We start from the raw sequence: 1,898 nt of genomic DNA on the forward strand, positions 1-1,898 counted from the left end.
CGAATGGTGGCGAGGCATGTAGAAGCGGCTCTTACTGGGCTGCAGATGAAGGCCAGCAGACTCTGCACGAGCCTTGACAATCTCCACGTCGGCCGCCACGTCCTCCGCGGGACCCATCAGTACAATGTCGTCGAGGTATTTGATGATCTTGCAGCGGTAGTCAGTGGTGGCGTCGAGGAGACCCAGGACCTCACAGGAGTACAGGGCAAAGAAGAAGGGCGATAGCTCGTTGCCCTGCACAATGCCTTGGCCAACATCAATGTCAATCACCTTGAAGAACTTGTCGACAATGCAGTGGGTAGTGGGTCGAGCATAGTGTCGTTCAAAGGCGCGCAAGAGGCCAGGGACCTTGTCGGCCACAATCTCGTGCAGGCGTGCTCGGTCGGTGTAGTTGAAGGCACTCTTGAAATCGAGGGAGAGCATGGTCCAGCCCGGGGTAGACTCACAGGCTTGAAGCTCACCAAAGGCCATGCCAACCGCTGCTGAAATGCCGTCCTTGACTCCGACGGCCAGCTCTGGACTGGCCTGTAGCAAGTGGGCAATATGGGGCTGCTGTTGCTCGAGCAGAGCGCGGTTGACAACCTTGTTGAAGATGGAATCCGTGCCCACGGGTCGAAACTTGCCGTTGGCTTTCTCCAGGATAGTGTAGTTGATGGAGCAAAGGGCATGTCGAATCGACTCGGGCACGGTGTTGTTGGCAATGTGGTGAAAGATCTTGTTCAAGGCAACCTGAGGACCTCCAGTGGCGGTGGTGGGGCCCTGAGGCGCATCTCCATCAGAAGGAGCAGTCTGGTCGCTGGTAGAACCCTGGCGTGGGCCCAAGACTTGACTGAAGTGCTCCTTGATGCGGTAGATGGAGGCAAGACAAAGGAACATGGATTGAAGCAAGGCAAAGGAACAAGACAGAACAAGACAGAAGGAGGGAAGTGGAACGACCGAGGTCAAGAAGGAAAATGGTACCGATCCAGGGAGATGTTTGAACCTCAGAGCTGAAAGCAAAGCTGTGCAACCCCGACATCAAAATCACGACGGCACGCAAAACAACACAAGAGAACAAGACATTTTCATCGGCTCCTATCATGCCGAGGAGTACAAGCGCGAAGAATCACGCACAAGGAAACAAAAATCGTACAAAACGACCAGGTATAACCAGAGATACGGCCATTTTAACCACAAGTCACACAAAAAGGGAGTCACACATATCACAACTACAAGCCATCACAGCACAAACACAATGAACACCACGGCACGCTCACATACAACAAGAGACAGCGTCGGGTCGAAAAGGCAACCGACCACAGAAGACAAAGACATCATACAAAGGACTTTACACAAAAATTCAGCAAAAGTACCACACAAATACAGTCAAAAATTAAAGCAAAATTAAAACAAAATACAAGTCAAGCCATCAAAAGACCACAACGAGAACCACCTAGGGAGCGACAGGTGCACACAGGGATCCCCACAGAGGGACCCCCGAGACGGTGCCTACCTACGACGAGCGTAGGCAGACACCGCCAAAGTGGCGCTGGATGTGGTCAGCGTTCATCTGATGGACCAGCGCCGCAAAGCGACCCTTCCATCGAGGAACAAAGGCCTCATCCAGCCCCGGCTGGTACACACCACGGGCCTCGGCGCAGCGGGCGAGCTGACCAAGCAGATCCACAAAGGAGGAGGCGAACCCACCGGTTGTCGTCATCGCCGCAGGGACGATCAGAGTTTTTCCATGGTTGAAACCGGTGTAGTAGTCGCGCTTCTCCTTTTCGGCTCGGCGAAGGGCAGCGCCCACCTTGATGCAGGCTTGCGAGGTGGTCGGGGGTTGGGCTGTGCGCACAGTCACGTCAATGCCCAGGTCGGGTAGAGCTGGGCCCAAGGCACCGCCGGGAAAGGGGTGCGGC

General features: G+C 54.8%; 1 protein-coding gene across 1 annotated transcript in view; it reads left to right on the forward strand.

Moving 5' to 3' along the window:
• The window catches only part of MONBRDRAFT_10282 (uncharacterized protein), a gene marked incomplete at both ends in the record, with an annotated part of 8,082 nt that extends 7,089 nt beyond the window's left edge, over window positions 1-993 (forward strand). The window contains one exon of the mRNA XM_001747981.1: window positions 532-993. Coding sequence (XP_001748033.1) covers window positions 532-993 — 462 coding nt within the window. The remainder of the gene's footprint in view (window positions 1-531) is intronic.
• Window positions 994-1,898: the final 905 nt, after the last annotated feature.

This window comes from Monosiga brevicollis, genomic scaffold (genome assembly GCF_000002865.3).
Source record: "Monosiga brevicollis MX1 MONBRscaffold_20 genomic scaffold, whole genome shotgun sequence".
In the NCBI taxonomy this organism is placed as follows: domain Eukaryota; class Choanoflagellata; order Craspedida; family Salpingoecidae; genus Monosiga; species Monosiga brevicollis.